The sequence below is a fragment of the Perissodus microlepis genome, chromosome 14 (assembly GCF_051167445.1).
Source record: "Perissodus microlepis isolate ML-2025 ecotype Zambia chromosome 14, ASM5116744v1, whole genome shotgun sequence".
NCBI lineage: Eukaryota > Metazoa > Chordata > Actinopteri > Cichliformes > Cichlidae > Perissodus > Perissodus microlepis.
Genome location: NC_140474.1, coordinates 8410376 through 8429052, shown reverse-complemented (window position 1 = coordinate 8429052; position 18677 = coordinate 8410376). Strand labels below are relative to the sequence as shown.

Below are 18677 nucleotides of genomic sequence, written 5' to 3'. Positions count from 1 at the left end.
CTGTAACTTCTTTTTTTTTTTTTGTTGTTGTTGCTTCAGCTTAAGATGCCTTTACATTGATGATCCTAAATCGCAGTGTACATTTGTATTATGTATTAACATCCAGACTAAAATAAGAGGCTCGCCGCATGATACCATCGAGCAGCCTCAGCAGGAAACTCAGAGCGTGGAGTTTAACAGCTTTGTTTTCCCATTGGAGACTTTTGCAACTTCACATGCAAGCCATAATCATCCAGTGTTGATGCGAGTGTTTGTATGCATTGATGAAAGGAAGGAGGAACAGCAGGGGGAAAATGTCAATGTATGCGCACTGATATAGGGCTAATTTTAAAATTAACACATGACTGCAGGGTGTGTTGTTGTGTCTGATCACCATCAGGGATTCTTAGGGAGAAGCTGCTTAAGCTTTTACTTGTAAAGAGTGCCATCTGGTGCCTGCAAGGCTCCTTAACAATAAGTTCTCTGGGTGGAGCCAAAGTGACACACCTCCGTGGGCGCGCTCGAGTTGTTCCCCGCCGGATTGTCCGTTGTAGGCGGAACATTTGTCATTCCACGGTTGACAGAAATGGAGGGTCTGAACTCTTCCTGAACTAGGCAAGACTTCACGAGCATGCTTTTGCTTATAAATTAATTTATTAGGCTGTGAGAGAACAGCAACATTTTGTTTCTCAGCCTTGACTGTAATAGTTCACAAGGAAGCGGTGCACGTAGTGTTAAAGTCAAGGAAGGCTGATGCAACTTCCAGATGGGGGTTTTATTGGGGAGTGGGCTTTACCTTTCCGTTCATACCAGCAGACCTTAAAGTACTCCAGTGGGTGTAGTTATGTATTGATCCGCCGTTTTAGAGTTCCGAGTGTTTGTGCGACTTTATAAAAGACTGGTCTTTGCATGCGGAGAAACATTGCCTTTTATAGCGCCACATTGCCTTTTACAGGAGTCAGGAGTCATTTCCAGCAGTGACCTATCTGGTGTGAACCCACGCTGAAAGTAGCACAGACACAGGTACAATGTAATCTCTTTGTATTAACATTTGTTTTAATAGCTTGTTTAAGGTTTTGGGGAAATGTTGCGATTTCATAAGGTTTAAGTAAGCATATGTTGCATTTTGTAATCATAGAAAACTGCATGTTTTTTTCTGTTTGTTTTTACCGACTAGTAAAACTGTGATAGGATTAACAATTTAGATTTAGGAGTAAACCATACAAAACACTAAGAATCTGTTCAGACTTACTTTTCTCTTAATCAGAGGCGGAGGCAGACATTTGATACACCCAGGGTTTAGCCCTAAAGGATAGTATGCATGCGGGATATGGGGGGGTTGAAATGACTGAAAGATTAATAGACTGTTTTGAGTTTTGTTCAAAAAAGAATTACTTCATATAGGGAAAAATATATATCACATCTGCAGGACACCTTAAACTAATTTTTTAATTAAGCAGCAAGGCAGAACAAAGTCGGGGCTGTATCAAGACACGAGGACTAAACCCCAATTCAACCCGACCCAGAACTGATCCAGAATTAAAACAGGACTACAACAGTTCAAAATCAGGACTACTTAGGACTTAACCAAGACAGAACCAGAATCAGAACTAGATGATAGTAGCACTAAAAATAATCATAGCACTACACTTATTTTTTAATTCTACCAAAGTACACTATTTAGATTGAGAAAAGTTTATATAATTATTTAGCCTTGTTGTGCAAACAAGCCTGCAAAACCTAATAAATATAGAATTTGAAAAATAACAAACCTAAAAAGAAACACTAGGTATGAGATACATGAGGACCTATGATACGGTGATACTTTTGGTAAACAACCATTTGACTAACAGGTCTGTCTCACCTGCTCTTGTTCCATCTCTGTTCTGACCTCATTCTCCTCTCCCTCTCTCTCCCCCTCTCCCTCCCTCTCTGTTCCTCTCTGTTCCTCTTTGTGCTGACAATCAAACCAAACACCAGCATCATCAAATATACAGTTGAAACCAGATAATTAAAAACACTATTTTAATTGTAACATCAAATCAGATTAAATATTTATTTTTTTTAGATTGATAAATATAAAAAACATATTTGTTAACTTTAAGAGTAAAGAGAGAAACTATCTGTATTTCTCAATTGTAAATGGCACCAAATTGTATTCAAAATTGAGCCACACAATTCTTTTCCTGGTGTTTTGGTTGACATCTCTTGATTTTCCCATGTCACAGAAACAGGCTCTGTGTTTTGGCCTATATGCATCCACAGGTGTGCCACCAATTTACTCACATGGACTCTACTAACCTATCAGAAGCTTCTTAAGCTCAGAATAGAATCGTCTGGAGTTTTCTTATTAATTAACAATAAACTTAGTGTATATGTACTCCTAAAGTTGATGAAAGTGATAAAAATAGACAGCTCTGTCTCTCTTTATTCTGACATTTAACTAATTCAAAAGATATTTCAATATTTATTTATCTAAAACAAAACAAGTTTACTCTAAATTGATGTTGTACAGTAAAAAAATGTTCTCATGTTTTCCATAAAGTGTATGTAAATATCTGGTTTAAACTGTGAATATACTGCTGTGTATTGAAATTCCTCTTGTTTTGCATAGAAATATACTGAACAACATACAAAGCATAATATATAAAATAACATCTACCAGAGTTTTTTCTTTGAAAGAAGCTCCTTATGTCCATTCTTGTATATCAGTACATTACTGAAACCGATTTATTTAGCCGTGGAGGGTAACAACTGAAAATATGAAATAAACACACATGTAAGCTAAGACTCTCTAAAGAAACAGCATTGTTGTTGTTCGGCTTTTCATTTCGCCATTTGTTGATTCACTTGAAGAGCAAGTAACGTAATATGGGTCAAGTGATCAGTTTGATATCAATCTTTCGTGATACACCGTCATATTTACATTATTTGTACAGTACGACTGATTTGCTTTGGTATCTGGTCAAACTTCAGTTCTCCTCTGTCTGCCTGGCTGTGTTTCTCCAACAGCGCACTCGCAGGCAGCAGCTCCTTCTTTTTGTTCTTTTTTGTTTTAAATGTTATGCCAAGTTCCCCTTTATAGAATTTTTATCTTGCTTATTTAAAAAGTATTTACTGTACTTTATATAGACACTACAATCCAACTGAAAAGCGAACTAACAAGCAAACAGGAGTGTGTGTGTGTGTGTGTGTGTTTGTGTGTGTGTGATATCCAATGATGAATTAATCATTTTTTTATAAGCCAGGACTCAAAATTTTAATACACTTTAGCCTTTTTTTTTCTTTTTTTTAGTGTGAAAGTCATCGTTTAAATGCTGTTTTGGTGTTACTATAACACACAATATATGAATTAATGAAGTAAAAAAGCATAGGGAAGGTACAGGATGTCAACAGTGAATCAGTTAAAAGTCTGTAAGCTGCGTTTTAACAAAGATAACATTTATGGCCTGACTTTAAATCATGGTATCAACATCGCATCATTTCATAGAATGTGCTGTTGTTGATTACACTGTTTGTGTGAATTGTGCATACCAAATAACAGTTCCCCAAAAGAGCAATAAGTGGACTGCACCTTCAGCTTTTCTAAACATTACTTGCTGAAGCTGTTTGCACGAACACAAGAATCCAAATCAGTCGTATCAGACATTAACCTCCTAGGACCTGGCGTCCACATATGTGGACATCACATTTTGGGTTGTCTAGACCAAAATACAAAATCTTGCTCTTCAAGGACCCTTACGAGGACATTATGCTGCCACTGTTCTATCGAAATTTAAAGCTAATGTCCTCATATGTGGATCTCGTTTTTCTCAGAAACAAAAATTAGGTAAAAATCTGTTAATTCTTTGTTTTTACATTCATCAGGTCCCAATAAGACCAAATAGCAAAAAGAAATTAAAAATGCATACCATGAAAGAGTTCACGTCTTAGGAGGTTAAATGATCTTCACCCTGCCATCTTGCTAGCACAAGTCTGTGTAATGTCTCATTGAGCCCATGTGAACGTCTACAGAAATTTAGTTATCTTATACTCTTTATTTACACTCATGGGAATGAATTTCATGGTAATTTTGAGGGTTTACTGTTTGAAAACAAAAATAATTCTGGATGATACAGGTGCCGCGATTCCCTTGAGACTGACATTCCCACATGCAACAAAGTCAAAGCAGCATAGTAAAACAAAAATGTGAAACGCAGGAATTTTTCTAAAATAGGTTCCTATAGAAATGTACGCAAGGTCAAACATGTCTTTGCAGAATTTCACAGGCATCCATTAACCCGAGAAAGTGGTAAGTCATTCCACTATTATTTTCATCTTTTAGCATCACAGGGAAGTATGATTTATTTAGGTCAAGCGTGAGTGGCGTGGGGGTCCTTCATATCAGAGTTTCTCTGTTTTCTTCCACAAGGTCAAGAAAAACCGTACAGCAGTGTTTAAGACTTCAGAGCTTCATTACTTAAAGGTATGAACAGCTCAAAACAACTCAAAAAAATGTGCAAACTATGTTTTTATGACTGGATGCTGTTGCTTGTTTGTCATACCTTCAGTGTCACAAGGTCAGATTCTCCTGGAAAGGAAAGTTTGTTTGGCTTGTGTAAGAAAGACGTCTGTGTTATAAACTCGCTCATGTGCCACATCCCCACAAGGGCAGATGGGCTTGTTGTAGCGCTGCAGAATAGCAGTCTAGTGCCAGGTGTTTAGAGGTCACCTGAATTGGCTCTTGGCTACTTTCAGATTCATGCAGAAAATTTTGAAATTGAAGATGGTTAACAACGTTTCTCAAATTCGGGTTAAACAGTGTCAGGTTGCGTGTTTGGATGGATAGTTTGTTTGTTTGTTTTTTTGAGAGGAAGTTAGGGCTGTTCGATATAACAATATATATCGGAAGACGATATGAAAACGTCTGTCGTTTCATATTTCGCTATCGTTTGTTTTGTCGTGTCGCAAAATAAACTGTTTACGGCAGTTTCGGCGGTCACTGTGGTGGCTATAATAATTTCTTAAAGTTCGATCTTTTTCTTATATTTAAAATAACCACACTACGGACTGACAAGCAACAGTTTTTACGCGTTGTCGTTAGCAACAACAATGGTAAACCTAGCATGTGGCTCTGCCGTCCGCTTGTTTACTTTCCACATAAACCTTTCACAATAAAACTGAAGATCCTGTTGAGATTTTTCAAAATAAGAGATTCACAGAATTTAGAGAAAATGTAAAATTTTTGTGATATATATCGTTGTCGGGATGATAAATGTCTTATATCGGGATATGAGATTTCAGTCTTATCGCATAACCCTAAGCACAGTTAGGTTTGCAATAGATCTACCATTTTAAGTCAACAATGAGCCATCCTAATGTTGGACTGGGTACCAGACAAACATATTTCATATTTCAACATAATACTATCTTTTCAATCAATGTACATGAAGAGAGTCATTTGAGATGTTGTTTCTATTAAAATTGGAATACCAAAAGTCTTTCCCAGCACCTCAAATACCTAATCCAGTTTACCTGTGATTTTTTTTTTTTTCTTTCTTGTTTTGGTTTTGACCAGAGCTGTAGTTACTTTGTTAGCTCAAAGTTTTCTTTGAGTTCTCACTGTTTTCCTCCTGTCGTCCTCAAACGTATACCAGTGTCACAGCATTTATCAAAGGCATTTGAAGGAGCAATATTTTGCCTACAGCCAAAAAGTGAGAAGCATGTGATTGACTTCTGTTCCAAATATACTTGTGTACCCCTATGTGCCATAGGCAGGTGTTGTGCTCATTGATTGGCTGAGAAGAGGGCAGTGTCCTTTCCCGCCCACCCTCTGTTTTTAGCTCAGCCGTTACACGCCACATCATGTGAACGCTTCGGAAGCTCTCTGCAGTTTGTCACTTTTTTTTATCCCAGGAAAATGACGTTTGTTTTCCTCTAGCAGCTTATAAGGGCAAATTCTTCCATGCCTTACTTCTTTTACCATTTTCCACTGATACCAGATGTACTTATTTCCTTTTTAGTTTCAGCCCTGTTTGTTTTGGCAACGGCATTTTGGTGTAATCGCACAGAATTGAAATATCTAGGTGACCAGGTCACCACAACCTAGAAAGGCAACTCAGAAGTGTCAAGGTCAGACAGAGGACTTTCTGACTAGCGGTGGTGGTACCCTAACCTGACATGGCAGATGGTTTATTACACAGATCCATCTGGAATATTGTCCTTGTAAAGTGTTTGGAAAAGCACTAGCACTCTCAAAAACACTTGGCACATGATTAGATAAACCATCTGCTTATCACCATCAATTGCAAACTAACTTCAGCTGGTCTGATCAACAGACTAGGGGTGGGGGGGTGGAGGGTCCTGCCAGAGATGAAGAGCTAAATGCATTCTGGGGAAGTTTGAAACCCAAGTAAGGAGTCATAGCTTTGCAGTTAAACAATTCATAACATCTTCGCATGGAAAATGTGCACATTTTAATCACTCACAGGTTGTCACTTTCAAAATAAGAATAAAAATAAATACCTGGCCTTCATTTAGCTGCAGATTTATTGAGTACTAGCTCCTTGTGCATACGTTTGGTCTAAACTGGCTTGTTTGGCTATAAACTCATAAAGTAAAGCCTGGATTGTGGATTGTCTTGTGATCATAATCTCCAAATCCAGTTCCTTCTCCAGATATTCAGTTCTCTACTGTTAATGTGTCTGCTTACCAGTCATAGAGTTCTTTTTCTTCTACATTAATTCCTAACACAAGGCAACCCAAGTTTCCTTGAATAAATTGCTGTAAGAGGGTGAAGTAATATAATCAGATCATAATTTCCATAGCCTTGCTGTGTTCTTGAATTGACGAAAACCTGCCGGAGTCTGTTTGTTTAGCCCCTGAGGGATTATATCTGGCATCACAGCTGCTCCTGAGGCCATGTGATGTGTCACTGTTCTATTTGTGAGCGAGACACCTGAATGTTTTGTACACTAAGAGGCATCTGTGTCATATGTCTAACCGGTGCTTGTAAACGTCTCCCCCAACTCTGTTCTTCTGAAACTGATTCTGGATCTAAAGAGAGAAGTTACAACGTGGAACTAAAAGCAGAGCAGCTGAGTTCATCAGTAAAGGTAGAAGTTCCTGCTCTGCACTGTTGTAAAAGTGAGCACACGTCAGTATTGTTTGGCAGGTCTATAGCCGTCTCTGATGTGATGTTTTAAAAGGGACTTTAAGATTGAGCAATCCATTGCCAAGAATTGCCGTAAACGCTGGTCTGACATGATTGGGAGCATCGTGGTTTGACTTGACAGTTGTATGTATTTAAAAACAGTTGTTACTGTTGATTCTGCGTTATTTCACTTATTGCTCATGTTAATTACTTGGCGATTGTGTATTCTGTGTTGTGAACCTCCTACTGCATGTGCAAACATACTGATAAAAAAGCTCAAATTGATTTGTAATGTGCTTTCCATTGTAAACAGAAGCATGAAATCTTGATAACAGTAAATGTAGAGAACAGAAAATGTGATTGAAGTCCAATCTACTTATCCAGTGCAGACAATACAAATCAATGGGTCATACTTTCTCTGTTGAACACAGCATTCATTTATGCTGCAATGTGTAGCTTTGTTTGACATCTTCAGAATAAATGCTGATGCAGTGTAATGAAATTTTGATTTGGTGTGATGTGACTATGCAAATCAAGAAAGCTGATATACAGTAAATCCTACGTGATCAAAACTTGTTTCGAGTAGAAATAACCTGAGAAATGTGCTTAGAAGCAAGATCGGTGGGTTAGCAAGTTAGGCTGGAAGAGACACATTGACACTGTGTGTTTGCGCACGTGTGTGTGGGTGTGTGTTTTTTTTGTGTGTGTGTGTGTGTGTTTTTAAGGCGGGGGGGATGGGGTCTTTCTGTCCTTTGATATGCAGTACATTTGGTGGCTCTATAGCAGGGATGTCAAAATAATTTTATATTGTGGGCCACATCCAGCCAGACCGGCCAGACCACATGATAAATGTGTAAAATTACCCCAAAAATCCTGGTAGTTAATTGCCCCGACTGTCCTTTTAATTATATAATGTAAAGTTTTCATTAACATGTATACATTTTATTTATTTATTTATTTATTCATTTATTTATTTCACTCTGAAATCAATGTAAAAAACAAACAAACAAAAAAATTTCTATAGTAAATAGTGGAAAAATCAGGAGCTTTTTTTTTGTCATTTGATTGTTTATCTATTACTTAATTTGGTGGTACTTAGTTTGATGTTGTATGAATGGAAAAGGTGGGGAGGGGTCTTTAACAATAGGAAAAGCTTTAAAACGTATTAAAATCCATGTAAAAATCTATTTGCTCCTTAACATTTTCCAAAGCTGTTCAGTGGGCCTGATTGGAGTGTTTGCTGGACTGATTCTGGACCCTGGGCCGACACCGCTGTGTAGTGGTAGACATCTTTGGCTAACAAGTGAACAGGGAAAGTTCCCAGTTTGATTCTGGGAGGAGAAATTGAATCCCCTTAGGGTCGTGTCTGGAAGGGCATCTGTTGTAAAAACTCTGCAAAATTAAACAGAGTTGCCTGTAGAGGCAACCCCTTATGAAAAAGGGAGCAGCCAAACAGCTGTTTCTGCTTCTGCTATTTCTTCTAGTATGCTTTAAGAGCTTCATAGATTCTATACTTTAGTACAACTGAATAAATCCCAGATCTAAAGTTTCGGAAGTGCAGCCTGTACAATCACGCTGTCACTGGAATTTTCATGCATTCAGTCATTTGTTTGGTCTTTTTATATGTTATTTATCAGTAAGAATATACAGTCAGTAACTTTAATTTCACTTTGATCTGCCAACAAACTTTAGTGAATTTCATGTCTCCTGTATTAAGCTATAGAAGAGTGTCATTAACAGGAAAGAGCAAAGAGGCTGAGCCTTTGTACAGATGATGAGTTCAGGTGGAGTGAAAGAAAACGTTTTTCTTACTTTCAAACAGAAGCTCATTAAAACCTGTACTAGGTAAAAGTTGTTAGGTTAACATTAACATCAATTATTGTTATGTACACCATCAGAATGTCAGTTTTCTGTTGCAGGAAACATTGCAGCAATGCAATGTTGATATGCTTGCTTTTCCTCATTGCAGCCACCACAACTGCTTTAAAGGCGTATAGACACACGTACTCACTCATTCACTACCACATTCCACACGTGTTACCACATGTGCAAAAACACTTCAACACACAACAAATTTTCCTCATCTAGAAGATGCAATAATGTCTGAACATTTTTTGTGCCTCTTGCTAATGTAAGAAAGCCTTCGAAGAACACCGAGTAAAGGCTGTTTTATTGTGTGCCGTAGTTCAGGTTGCAAGCATGCCTTGATGTAACTGTACTTGTGATTATTTATTAATTAATTTTTGCATTTAAAAAATGTTTTCTGTAAAAATTTAGATTTTAATATGGCACATGAATACAATTAAATGATTTTGTTATTTAGGCATTACAATTACTAAAATTCCTACAATTTAAAAGACCTGTTTTTAATTTTTTTTGTCCTTTTCTATCTATTTTTGTTCATTAATAAGCAAAAGTATTTGTTATCCAGTTAACTAATGGATGACAATACTGATAACTGTAGTCCTACAATAATGGCAAGAATTATGGGATAGGTTTTTTTTCTTTTTGCAGACTAATAACTTTATAGTTTCTTGTGTTTTAAATAGACATGTTATACGTGTTACATTTTTTGGATTTAGATCGTCTTCATTTGCTTATTGACAGTTGCGTAGTCTCTTTTCTCATTTTGTCCTTATTTCTGTTCTGCTTTATCAACAGGAATCTATTGACGAAATTCTCCAAACTGTAAACCAAGATGATTCTGTCTTCACTGAAAGGCATTGGGAAGAAACTTCTGAGAGTGAAGGTTGTGGACAGTAGCATAGAGGAGTCCCGCTTGGCTCGATGTCTTAACACGTTTGACCTTGTGGCCCTGGGCGTCGGCAGCACACTCGGTGCTGGCGTCTACGTGCTCGCTGGTGCCGTAGCCCGAGAAAATTCAGGACCCGCCATTGTCATCTCCTTCCTCATCGCTGCCATGGCTTCAGTCTTGGCTGGTCTGTGCTACGCCGAGTTTGGAGCGCGTGTTCCCAAAACTGGCTCGGCTTACCTCTACAGCTATGTTACGGTTGGAGAAGTATGGGCATTTATCACCGGCTGGAACCTCATTCTCGCCTATGTCATTGGTGAGACGCTTTAAATAAAGAGAGAGTTCCCTGCTACTCTCGATTTTGTTAAGTTTACATACCGGATACTGTTTGCACAGGAACTTCGAGCGTGGCCAGGGCATGGAGCGCAACCTTTGATGAGCTTATTGGAAGGAAGATTGAGCTGGTTTGCAGACAATACATGACCATGAACGCCCCGGGAGTCTTGGCAGAATATCCAGACATATTTGCTGTCGTAATCATAATCGTTCTGACAGGTTAGAAATGGATGCATCTCTCTCTTGTTTTGTCTATTGCTTCAGATTATGTTCTTTAATCTTTCATGTTTTTACTGCTTGCAGGGCTGCTTGTATTTGGTGTAAAAGAGTCAGCCATGGTAAACAAAGTGTTTACCTGCATCAATGTACTGGTACTGGTGTTTGTAGTCATCTCTGGCTTAGTTAAAGGAAACAAAGAAAACTGGAACCTGAACCCTGAAAAGATCCTTAATGCCACCAGAAACACTACTTCTAAGTGCGTTTAATAAATATCTTATTCCCAAATGTCTATATCCCTAATGATACATCAGAGGTTTTTATTAAATGAGTAAATATTTTCTGTCTGTTATTTCTAGTGTGTCCGATTTCATTCCAAATGAGGATTTTCTCGGTGCTGGTGGTTTCATGCCCTTCGGTTGGACTGGAGTCCTTTCTGGTGCAGCAACCTGTTTTTATGCCTTCATAGGGTTTGACTGCATTGCCACTACAGGTGAGGGAGAATATATTAAATTGGTGACTCATAAAGGAGCTATGTTCTCTTAACATGCTAGATCATGTTCCCTCCCCAGGAGAAGAAGTAAAGAATCCACAGAGGGCCATTCCTGTTGGCATTGTGGCCTCTCTCCTCATTTGCTTTGTGGCATACTTTGGTGTATCTGCAGCCCTCACTGTGATGATGCCTTACTACATGCTGGACAAGAGCAGCCCTCTTCCTGTGGCTTTTAAGTATGTGGGCTGGGAGGGAGCCACTTACGCAGTGGCCATTGGCTCTTTATGTGCACTGTCGACTAGGTAAGTGTGTTTCCTGCTGCCTCTCAGCATGAGCATTCATGGAGGACTTGTAATTATTTAGCATGCTTTTTTTTTTTAGGAATGAATAATTCATGTCTTTTACACTTTCTGTAATTTTATTATTATTGTATTTTTTGCTTAGTCTAAGATTAACTAGATCTGAGATTGAATATGCAAATAAGTGTCAGAAACCATCAAAGGTATTATCTTATGGAGCCGAGTTGCAGAATGAATATTGGTGTTAATGAAATGCATTTGCACAAGTAATATTTGATTTATTGAAAGATGCCCTGTGGTGTTTTCCTGTAACAAAAATATATTGTATACATAGTTTTACTCACTAAAATGCATTGTGTTTATTCTTGATGTCTTACAATTATATTTGCTTGTAAAATATTAAAAGCACAAAGCATATACGTGTTAAAACAAGCCTGCAGTGGGACGTGGTTGGGCTGTATTTTTGATAAGCTATGCCACCTGCCGATTAACTGAGTAGTGCATCTGTGTTGAAGCAAAGTCCCACACAATAAAATATTATTACATCAAGCTAATAGCAGGTAACTCCACAGGGTGACTTTAATTCAGCTTCAAATACTTTGGGAGAAAATTTTAATCTCAAGAATAATTTCCTAGAAATATTATGATGTATTGTGGATTTTTGCTTATGTCTTAATTATATATTGTTTTATGGATTTAAAAAAAACATTTACTAACTGTCTTTATCCGTACTAATTGGCACGCTCGTTCTTAGGTAGTACTTTGGCTATTATTAAAGAGCAGCATGTTTGCTAATTTGCTAAACTTGACACTGAAATGAAAGGCCTGATATAAAAGTGTAGGGAGCCTGAAGTTCAGTGCCAATGACACCTGTGGGATGAACTGCATTAACAACAATGACTAAACGTCACACTCCACATCAATGAAACTGAATGAGAATGGGAGTAAATCTCTCAGCTGGCTCAGCAATCACGTAGACCTACAGTTTGAATGCATTTACATTATATCCACTCACTTTTTTTGTTTTTTGTTTTAATCTTTTGAAACTTATTATACATTTTGTGTGGATTGACTTGCATGGCATGCTTTTCTTTTTCTCCTGTGTACTAGTTTACTAGGCTCCATGTTCCCAATGCCCAGAGTGATCTGGGCCATGGCAGAAGATGGCCTGCTCTTCAAATGCTTGGCTAAAGTCAGCACACGAACCAAAACCCCTCTAATAGCAACAATAACATCAGGTCTTGCGGCAGGTGAGGTCACAAACTAAACTAAACTGACTGGGGTTACTTTGTTCTGATCCTGGGCGACTCTTGGTACACATGGCCTTAAACACACTAACTCAACTTTAATCAAGTTTGTAAATTTACCAGTACAATGCATGACTGCAGCAACTTGCTGTCAGGGTGTTGGGCTGAAAATGATGGTGGACTTGTGTGACACCACACTGCACACACATTCTTTCAAGTTATAAATCTGTGCCTCCTCCTCCTCCTTCCTTTTATCCTTGGCTTAGTCTCCTTGGCTCCATGTTTCCACTCCCACGCATTATCTTTGCTATGGCCCGCGATGGTCTGCTCTTCTCGTTTCTGGCGCGCGTCAGCGCGAGGAAGACTCCTATCATCTCCACCTTTGTGGCAGGGCTTTTATCTGGTAGGTAGCTGAGATGAAGCCAAAGGCAACAGTGCCCCCTTATGGAAGGAGGATGGTGGCAAGTCGTTCAAGCTTCTAAATAATTAAGCTGAAAAAATACAATGTCTGCATTGCTTTCATGCAATTAATGTTCTTTATGGCTTTTGTAACCTTCATATGGTTCACCTGTGTCTCCTGCAGCGGTGATGGCATTCCTGTTTGACTTGAAGGACCTGGTTGACCTCATGTCCATTGGAACTTTGCTGGCCTATACTCTGGTGGCAGCTTGTGTGCTGGTCCTCAGGTATCCCTCATCACTTATTTATTAGGCCTTAAGTGTTTTATTTTCAATTTTAATACTGCATACTGGACACTCTGGTCTGACGCCATTTCCCACAATGATATCAACAGACTATTCTATGATGTCTGGCGAGGATAAATGTAGAAATGGACATAATGAAAATAAAAACATTAAGAGACCACTTAATCATCACAAAGGCAGTTTAACTCAGGCATATTTAAACACTCTGGTTTTGAAGCGTGAACCACTGTGAATCCATTTCACCTGCTTCAGTGCAAATATAAGTGAAGGGACGAGCAATGGAAAGGAAAAACGAAGACACCCCCCAAAAAGGGAACGGTTTTGCACATGTTTATTATAGAGTATTGCTGTGTCGTTATCACTCATGATTGATTGATTGTAGTCTAGTTTTACTAGTTTTTATGTCAGAAAGAGTTCATGAAGGTGACATGAGGTAAGGGCATCTTCTAGTGGGGCCTGTGCTCACACACTAGTATCGTGCTCGTACGAATACAGGATGACACGACCTCCTCCCACTGTCTCAGAGTCTCTAAAAGCTCAGTAGGAATCACGTATGGAAGTAGCCTCTGGGGACCTGAGCTCTGGCAGGGCTCCTGCTGTTCTTCCTAACACAAAGAGCGACAGCCTGGTCGTGCTCTTCGTGTGTAGCAGGCCGTCTCCTGGTATCTCTTCCACATACTTGACTATGCTGAGAGACACAGGAATAGGAGGAGCTCAGGAGCACAAACAAAAAGCAAAACTACAGTTTTAGAGCTGTTACATTATGAATTTTACCGTGATGATCAAGTGGTCCTTTATTTTTATTAATTTTATTGTGTTTATTAATTTTTTTTATTAGAGTCGTGTAATTTTAATTACTCAGATAATTACTCGGGAATTCCTACAGTACTGTACTGAAATGACTGACCTCCACCTTTTCTAAATCGTGTCAGTGGGAATAATAAGAAAAAGAAGAATGCATATTATTTGTATGTCATTGATTTGATAGCTATTGTGACCCGGCCAGTTGTGCTTGCATGTTAGTCTCTTTGTGTAATTGTTGAGAGGGCTAACAGTTTCAGAGGTGAAAGGTGAAACCAGCAGCTAGATGGCACAGTGCAGTCTGAGCAGATTTGTGTGTCTTTAATACTGCTTTTCTGCTCTGCTTTGATGTAGAGAGTAGAGAAAAGCAGGAAAACCAGCTGTCGGCTCATCAGAATGGTGTCTTATCCTAGCATAATGGATTTTTAAATGTGCTAGTAATTATAGCTCTGTTGTATGCAGACGTTTGAGTTGTGGGAACAGTGGGATAGGGAGTCTTACACTTTCATTTTTGTAATTTTCTTTTTTTGTCTTGTGAAGGTACCAGCCTTTACAGCCCAGTGCAGCCTATGAGATGGCCAATACTCAGGATGAGCCTGAAATTACATATAGGGATGGGAGTGTTGATATTTTATCGCAACCTGATGATCACTTTACTTTCAAAAAACTTATTAACCCTCCGAACACTGAGCCGTCATCTCTCTCTGGACTCATCGTCAACATCTGCACCAGTATACTTGGTGAGAAACTGGATGAAAGTCCCAGAACTATTCATGTGATTACCGATGCAGCACATCATCTGGTGTCATCGCTTGTTTATTTTGTTTTTTCCCCCACCAGGTGTTTTGGTGTGTGTCTTCAGTGTTGTAGCTTCTCAGGGAGGGTATGCACGCTGGTCTCTGACTGCCCTCTGTGTTATAGTGGCTATCTGCCTGGTTCTAATCATTATTATATGGAGACAGCCACAGAGCAAAACCAACCTTGCCTTCAAAGTGAGTGTGTGTCCTTTTACTAAAGGCTTTTCTCATGCTATCTCATACCCACATAGCAGTGTGAGCTTGTCACTTTTAGAAATTAATAATCAATAATTCCCAGATCCTCTTTCAAAGTAACTTCCTCCATGTAAAATGCTGAAAAGTCAATATGCTCTTGTTTGAATAAAGGGTTAAATATGAGATATAATATACTAATGTACTATATAACATGTGATGTGATTCTAGAGACAGAAAATGCCAGTTTAGATTTTATTGTAAGCAGATATTGAGAAAAAAGCATTTAGAGCTTATTGGGTAATTCCACAAGAAGTCTTAATTTCTCACTCAGGAAAAAAATTATGAGAGTTTTGAATTAAAAGTGCTGCACAATTTTTCAATCGAGCGTTAAAAAAATAACACTTAATTTTGTCAGGGATTGTCCTACATTGCCTGTACGTCAAAGATTGCTTTGCAGATTGTAAAATTTGTTTTAAATGCAAAGTTTTAGCCAGTCTTATACCCAATAAATACTCTATCCACAGGTCCCATTGGTGCCACTGGTGCCAATCATTAGCATGTTTGTGAACGTGTACCTGATGATGCAGCTCGACAAAGGAACGTGGTTGCGTTTTGCCATCTGGATGACCATAGGTACTTTAGACCAGCAGTAACAATTAAGGTCTCTGCTGTAATTGTATTTTTTAAAACTTGTTATTATTATTGTCCATTAATTCATGTTTCTATGTGAATTGTAGGTTTTGCCATCTACTTTGGCTATGGTATACGCAACAGTGCAGAGGAGGCGTTAGCCAAGTGTGACAACTACGAAGATAGCTGCACAATAAAGGAAGAGGCCATGCAAACAGAGAAGGAAGCCTTCTTACACAATACACAAAACTCCACCCAAGAAGATGAAGATGGTTTCTGAGGAGATGGGAGGGTTTTTTAAAACATTTATTTAAATAGGGGTACAGGAAAGAAGGCGCAAGTATGTTTCACGGAGCGGTAAGGACAACATAACAAACAAAACAGCCCTTACCTATTGTGAAAACGCCAATCAACTAACTAAATTAGACAAATGAAAAGTTACAAATCTACAATTCGCTAACAACTCAAAGAAAAACGGGGAAAAAATGTTAAAATTGCATTTGCAGCTGTCCTCTACAAGTTTTCTGTGTCGAGGTTGGCACAGAACAATGTCACAAAGGACCTATCAACACAAGATTATCAATTAAATTGAGCTAACATAAAATCTAACCTAAACATAACGTATTATCATGCAGTCATGACAATGGGCTTAAAAATCCAAAATGGCCAAAGACCTTGAGTCCCTGCAGACCACGCAAGTGCTCAGTCGTCAGCCAACGACAAGAAAGATGAAAACACGAGGAGCCAGTAAGAAGAAAGAGTCCAGAGACCAGGAGCTGGTACAGTATATCCTTTACCCCTTTTTTCCCCAAAAAGAATGTAACATCTGTGCTGTGAAATAGCCATTAAGTTTTCTGAAAGACTATCTGCAAGTTCAGGAGACACATGGAGACTTAGCCAATTGTACTACTAGCCAAAAATGTTGACTACATGATGATTGTAAAAAGCCTAGTAAGATTTAATGGCTAATTAGCCAAGTATTTTTAATTGAAGCAGTATGAAATTATGTGAAAAGAAGATTATAGTCATATTTTTTATTTTTTTTATTGTGCTTTGAAATGATCAGTTTTACAAAACATAACGGAATCCATCGATTCAAAATGCTTTTGTTTTTACAAAAATATTATCCAACCATAAATGGATCTTCATAAACTTCATTTTGGGTTTTTAACAGTATATTAGAATGACCGCACATCAGATTTTCCATGAATGATATCACATATAAAGTTCAGAATGTGTTATTGCTCACCTGGCTTCAAAGTGCTCGACATTTGTATATGTTGACTGTGTACAAAAAAGACGAAACACCGTCTAAGACACTTGGACGAGGGTGAGAATTTTAATGTACCATCAGTGCCTTTTGTGAGAAAGTTGTTAGCTGAGAAATCCCTTAGTTGTAAATTTACCCTTAAGATGCAGTTTTGGGGGTTTAAGCAGTGTTTCTATTACTGAAAACAATACAAGTCACAGGTCTTTGGATGTCTTGTACATTGAATGTATAGCTCATATAAACTCAACATGGTGCTAAAAGTAGCATTCTCAGTGCATCCATGTGTTTGCAGGTCTTTCTGATTGATGGTACCAACTGCTAATCTTACCAGAGTACCAATGCTATCTGTGGGAATTTGTACTTTTTACTCAAAGAAAAAAAGCTGCTTATTTTAATCGGGTTTATATTTTAACCTTTTAAGACCCGAATTCTTCCACAGCATGCATTTTTAATTTATCTTTGATATTTGGGCATATTGGGGCCCGATGAATGTAAAAACAAAGAATTGCCAGATTTTTATTCTTTTACCAAATTTTCATTTCTAAGAAAAATGAGAGCCACAAATGAGGATATTTGTTTAAAATTTCAATAGAACAGTAGCAGTATAATGTCCTCGTAAGTGGTTATCAGGCCCTTGTAGAGCAAAATTGAGTATTTTGGTCTAAATAACCCAAAATGTGATGTCCAAATATGTGGACGCCAGGTACTAGGAGGTTAAAGTGCCTATTCCCCAAATGAATTTTTAAAGATAGGATATTCCTCTATCACGATCTGCCTTTGTGTGATACTTTATATATAAAACAAAATATTTAAACGAAGATTTAAAAAAATCATATATTTATAACTACATGAAACCCAAGTGGATCCTTTTAACTTTTTAATTCACACATACCCGATAGGTTGAAATACAATCAGTTTGTGATTATTGCACACCTGTAGTTTACATGGTGATATAACACTTCTTTAGTTCACTTTTATTTTGAAATGCCAAAACCTACACTGTATGTTTAGAAACACAAAAATGGTGTAGGTCAAGCAGTAGAGTGTATGTATGTATGTGTGTGTGTGTGTGTGTGTGTGTGTGTGTGTGTGCAGATCTTTGACGCAGCTAAAACTGAAGTACAGCAAAGTTTGTATGTCAGCAAAGGTCTGGAAATGCAACTACGTGAAAAATCTCTTCACTCAGTCCGTTTTTAAACGCTAATATATATTCAGCAGTAAATAGGTGATGGCAATGACACTGTGAGACAATTTATTTCAGCTTATGGTCCTTTTGAGGGAATCTATTAATGAAACCTGAAGCCAAAATCCATTGGATTTAACTTGATCATGCGTCAGAATAATTTCTATAGTTTTTTAATAGTTCCTATAGATTATTTTTCCTGGAGTGGTATAACAATTTTTAAACCCTCACCTTGTAAATAAATGTTTGTGCTCCAGAATGTAACCAGGCATTGTTTACCTGGCTGTTTCTAAATCAGTAAGATATCAGCACATGTTATTTTGAAACGATGCATTAATTTTAAAATGTAGAAAACATTTTAACGCTGCCTTTGTAAATACATTTTTTTGATGATACTTGAGTTACTGACTGTATGCAATGTTTATGGGAGTGCTGTACTTGCTGTGGTTACATGTCAAAAGGTCACATCATGCTTCATCCGTGCTTTGCATGCTGCATAAATGCATTTTATAGTGTTGATATGTGATAATGTTCAGTGTACTGTGGGGGGGGAGGCACACTGTTCACCATATGTTGTTGTCATATTGGTTATGGTTTGTATAGTTCTCGATGTAAATAAATAATCCTGAAAGCTAAAGCTGAC

The 18677-nt window shown here is 38.0% G+C and overlaps 1 protein-coding gene across 5 annotated transcripts; it reads left to right on the top strand.

Annotated features, from left to right (window-relative positions):
• The first annotated feature begins 498 nt into the window (after positions 1–498).
• Positions 499–18671, top strand: LOC146373384 (high affinity cationic amino acid transporter 1-like). 5 transcript variants are annotated; one of them, XM_084950858.1, is made up of 13 exons: positions 499–594; positions 935–1002; positions 9773–10179; positions 10260–10418; positions 10503–10674; positions 10775–10908; positions 10988–11210; positions 12318–12457; positions 13038–13140; positions 14500–14699; positions 14800–14951; positions 15476–15584; positions 15689–18671. In XM_084950858.1, the coding sequence occupies exons 3-13, from the start codon at positions 9810–9812 to the stop codon at positions 15859–15861; spliced, it is 1935 nt and encodes a 644-aa protein (XP_084806984.1). In that variant the 5' UTR covers positions 499–594; positions 935–1002; positions 9773–9809; the 3' UTR covers positions 15862–18671. The 5 variants fall into 5 exon arrangements, with proteins under 5 accessions (XP_084806984.1, XP_084806987.1, XP_084806983.1 ...); XM_084950861.1 differs by lacking the exon at positions 12318–12457 and adding an exon at positions 12721–12857 and having other exon boundaries at positions 524–1002; XM_084950857.1 differs by having other exon boundaries at positions 527–1002.
• Positions 18672–18677: the final 6 nt, after the last annotated feature.